The following is a 4924-nucleotide window of genomic DNA, read 5'->3' as shown; positions in this document are numbered from 1 at the left end:
TTTTAATAAACTGTCAAATATGAGTATGAACATTCAGTACCAATTTTGTAGAATTGAAGGTGATAATGTATTGTATTCGGATGGATGGAGTATATATAAAAATATAAAAATAGATATAGATATATATATTTGTAGATATAGAGGGATATATAGATATCTCTGGACGGTGGGAGTATATATAGCACAAATATGCCTAAACTGGGCAGACCCCGCTTTTATTTTTCTCTGTTTATATTGCTCTTCTTGTTCAGAAAAAAAATGGTAACCAAACTGGCAAAAGCTCAATGTTTTACCAAACTTTTAGCAGTGAAATTAAATAGGGAGCCAAGTACGAAAAGGTATTTGACGAAATATGGACTGAATTAAATACTTTCAAATCTAGCCCCAAAAATAAATAAGGAACATTGATTATATGGACAACTGAGGGAGATTTGTCCTTGTATAGTATCAAATCTACCCCCTCCGGACCAGCGTGACGGGTGTGCCTATATATACAGCCCACAGACCCAAGAGCAATCTGCGCATTGCCGCCCGACGCCGCCGCCGCCGCTAGCTGGACGGTATCAACGCCCCCCAAATCTTTCCGCCTCTCCTCCTTCAATGGCGTTCGTGACGCTCATGGTGCTGGCGTGCCCTGTCCTGATACTGCTCCTGAGGGCGGCATGGATCACCCTGTCCTGCTACTTCCTGACGCCTCTCAGAATCCGCCGGATCATGGCCCGGCAGGGCGTCCACGGCCCCCCGCCGCGCCCGCTCATCGGCAACCTCCGCGACGTGTCGGTGCTCGTGGCGCAGGCCACCGCCGACGACATGCCGGCCCTGAGCCACGACATCGTCGGCCGCCTCATGCCGCACTACGTGCTCTGGTCCAGGACATACGGTGAGTCTGCGATGGCTAGAATGTGCCAGAGGCCGCCGCCGCATTGCGCCGTTGATCGCGTACCTTTAGTCCCTTACGACGGTGGAATGTTCTTGTGACGCGTGTGTGCCTCCGTGCGCTGCAGGCAAGTTGTTCGTCTACTGGTACGGGAGCGAGCCGCGCCTGTGCCTGACGGACGCGGCGCAGATCAAAGAGTTCCTGTCGTCCAAGTACGCGGCGAACGGCACCGGCAAGTCGTGGCTGCAGCGCCAGGGGACCAGGCACTTCATCGGCCGAGGGCTCCTCATGTCCAACGGCGCGCACTGGTCGCACCAGCGCCACGTCGTCGCGCCGGCGTTCATGCCTGACAAGCTGAAGGTCCGTCGAGCGCGCCACCGCCGTCATTTCCATTCTTTCTCTCTTCTTTTTTTTTTCGTTTCTTTTTCCTGGACTGGTCGTGGTGGCCGCTGACGTCACCGGGGGTATTGCAGGGACGCGTGGGTCACATGGTGGAGTGCACGAAGCAGACGATTCGGGCGCTCCAGGAGGCAGCGTCGGCGCCGTCGCCCGGCGGCGGGCGCCGTCGCGAGGTGGAGATCGGCGGGTACATGACTCGGCTCACCGGCGACATCATCTCGCGCACCGAGTTCGACACGAGCTACGATACCGGAAAGCTCATCTTCCGTCTCCTCGAGGACCTGCAGCGCCTCACCGCGAGCTCCAGCCGCCACCTCTGGATCCCCGGCAGCCAGTGAGTGACCCCGTCTCCTCGGCACGCCTCGATGCCGGCCGCCGGCCGCCGGCCCGTCGCTCATCTTTGTCTCGTAAACCGTGCGCACCTACGCGGTACGCACACGCTCACTGTCTTGCCTGGCCGTTGTCGCTACCTCTGTCCCTGCCCATGCCCGCATCTGCTCGATCATGCCGGCCTGCGACCTCAAATAACCTTAATAAGCTAGCTGATCATGTTTAAGCGATCGATTAATCAATACGTTTGCATTCTCTAGTGTGCCATTCCACTACCAGCGCCTGTCCGGGAACTTTTGGACGCTGGCATGGCACGCACACTGAACCGAGGCCGAGTCTGCGAGGCATCGGCTTGTCTGATGCCTCGACTCGAAACGATTCCATCGTCACCGGCACACTCCCATTGCCGTACGCCTGTCATCAGTAAACAACTTTTTGGACATGCACACTACCTGGTGCGTTGACATACTTCGTGTCTGAAACTGTCTGGACGTCGGCACGTCGCTGTGTGTGCAGGTACTTCCCGAGCAAGTACAGGAGGGAGATCACGCGGCTGAACGGCGAGCTGGAGGCCGTGCTGACGGAGTCCATCGGGCGGAGCAGGGAGATCGCCGACGAGGGCCGCACGATGTCGGCCTACGGCCGGGGCCTGCTGGCCATGCTGCTGGCCGAGATGGAGAAGAAGAAGCAGGACGGGGCGGCGGCGGGACAGCAGGCGGAGCAGCAGTTCAGCTACGACCTGCAGCTGGTGATCGACGAGTGCAAGACGTTCTTCTTCGCGGGGCACGACACGTCAGCGCTGCTGCTCACCTGGGCGCTGATGCTGCTCGCCACGCACCCGGAGTGGCAGGACAGGGCCCGCGCCGAGGTCGCCCGAGTCTGCGGCGACGACCCGCCGTCGTACGACGACCTCTCCAAGCTTACCGTGGTACGTCCGTCCGTCCTATCGATCGTCGCGGTGAGCCGGTGATGTTTGGCATTGCGTTGTTCTGACGTCGCCCGTCCGTCCGTGCTCTGCTTGCAGCTGCAGATGATCATCCACGAGACGCTGCGGCTGTACCCGCCGGCGACGCTGCTGCCCCGGATGGTGTTCGAGGACATCCACCTCACGGGCGGCCTCCACCTGCCGCGCGGCCTGTCGGTGTGGATCCCGGTGCTGGCCATCCACCACGACGAGTCCATCTGGGGCCCCGACGCGCACGAGTTCAGGCCGGAGCGGTTCGCGGCGGGCCGGCGCCCGGCGTTCCTGCCGTTCGCGTCGGGCCCGCGCAACTGCGTCGGCCAGGCGTACGCGCTCGTCGAGGCCAAGGTCGTGCTCACCATGCTGCTGTCCCACTTCCGCATCGCCATCTCCGACGACTACCGCCACGCGCCGGTGAACGTGCTCACCCTCCGCCCCAAGCACGGCGTGCCCGTCCACCTCCGGCCGCTGCGGCCGTAAGCGACAGGACTGAATACCCCCCTCCTCCCAAGATTTGTTTTGTTCGTTTGGTGCCCCGGCCGGCCGTGGGCGCCTTCTCGGCTGCAGAGACTGGTTGAAGTTTTGTTCTCTCCTGTTGGTTCCCTGTAGCGCCGCTGACATGTGAGATCGGCATGTCAGCTGTTGATCAAGTTAGTAGGGACGCCATAACCTGATGCAGTGTGCTAAACTGCGTACTATGTTAAGTGTAGGGTTTGTGGAGCTTTTGGTACCGACTTAGAGAGCATATATGTATGCCGATTAGTGACATAATTGCATTGACTAATCACAAAGGATTAGCACATGGGTACTATACTGTCTGAATCATGCAGGTTACAGGGGACTGAAGGCATCAGGCTTAAGCAGTACCACAGCTGTAAAGTACACATTTACTTATTTATTAATTAAGAGGATGCTAACTAAACAACCAACAAAGAACAAACTGCTGAACTACTGGCAGATGAAGAAAGGCATGTGGGCTGACCATCGTAGGGGCGCTATCTGAAGAGAGGACACATGCTACTTTCTAATATAGCTTGGTTACAGCCTAAGACGCACCTTGAATTCCGCAGACTTTGTGTCTGTGAGCCTTTAATTTTTCTTATTACTTCCTAACTTAACGTGCATGTGATGCAAAAAAGCTTATACGCCTGAGAGTGACTTTTTTTTTTAATCGGCGGGAGATTTATAGAGGAAATATTAACAGAGAAGGGGCTTCAGAAAAGCAACTCATAGAATTATCAATTTACAAAAACAATTTAGGACTCGATGGGTGTGGAGAATTTAAGGGTGAATTTTAGAGCCCGTTTCGCATGGTAAGCACTTAACTGTTAGATGATCTCCAACGGTCCACGGATCCGCGCCCTGATCGGGCGCGTCCAACCGTTCTATGGTTGGTGGGCCTCCCGTTGCTGGCAGCGCTCTCTCTCTAGATCGGCTGGGTTAGGATGTAGGTGGGGTGTCTGGCGGCTCAGGTGAACCTCGTGCCTTGTGCCCCGGCATCCACTTCTCTTTTTATGGCGCTGTGCAACGGGAGCCCACCAACCATGGAACGGTTGGACACCCCCGATCAGGGCGTGGATCCAAGGGCCTAATTGGTCGTTGGCCCAATTGGTTGGAGATCATCTAACATTCTTCTCCTTGATCTCACCTTGATACCTTAATCTTTAAGTTGTGCTAATTTTCTACTTCAGCCTTAAATATCTTAAATTTATCCAATGCTTTCGATAATTCCTTAATTGGATAAATATAGTCAAAACGTGAATAATCATCTGTGCATGTTATAAATGAATCATAACCATTCACACTATTCACAGGAAAAGGACCATAGATGTCTGTGTGAACTATTTCTAAAATTCCTGCGCTTCGTTTGACATCTTTCTTTATTTTTTTAACGCACTTTCCTTTTATGCAATATATCCATTGTTCTAAATCTGAAAATTCTAAAGGCGGAAGAATTGTTTTCTTAATCAATCGCTCTATTAAACCATGGAACGGTTGGGTGCCCCCTAACATTCTCCCCCTTGATCTCACCTTATGACTTAAACTCATCTTACTTACTTTATCTTGTTCCTATTCCATCATAGATCAGTGCATAGAGCGTGCCTCATCGTCACGGTCAGTTGCCATTAGATTAAACATCTACAGTGCACCTCTCTATTTTGAAACAAATTCTCAACAAGGCCCTTATTGGCCAGGAATCATAGGCTTTCCCTTAAAACCCATGCCGGCTAAGTGTTCTCTGAACACGCTGGGTGGTAAGCCTTTTGTAAGTGGACCCGCGAGCATCTTTTCTGTTCTTATATGCTCAAGACTAATTATATGATCCCAGACTTTGTCTTTCACAACATAATACTCTA

General features: G+C 53.6%; 1 protein-coding gene across 1 annotated transcript; it reads left to right on the top strand.

Annotated features, from left to right (window-relative positions):
• Positions 1 to 590: 590 nt before the first annotated feature.
• Positions 591 to 3343, top strand: LOC136551748 (cytokinin hydroxylase-like). Its single transcript, XM_066543287.1, has 5 exons — positions 591 to 880; positions 1005 to 1237; positions 1351 to 1610; positions 2123 to 2534; positions 2631 to 3343. Exons 1-5 carry the CDS (start codon positions 601 to 603, stop codon positions 3045 to 3047), a joined length of 1602 nt encoding a protein of 533 aa, XP_066399384.1. The 5' UTR covers positions 591 to 600; the 3' UTR covers positions 3048 to 3343.
• The last annotated feature ends 1581 nt before the right edge of the window (positions 3344 to 4924 follow it).

This window comes from Miscanthus floridulus, chromosome 4 (assembly GCF_019320115.1).
Source record: "Miscanthus floridulus cultivar M001 chromosome 4, ASM1932011v1, whole genome shotgun sequence".
Taxonomy (NCBI): domain Eukaryota; kingdom Viridiplantae; phylum Streptophyta; class Magnoliopsida; order Poales; family Poaceae; genus Miscanthus; species Miscanthus floridulus.
Note: the sequence above shows the minus strand (reverse complement) of the source record. Positions and strands in the feature narration are given on the sequence as shown.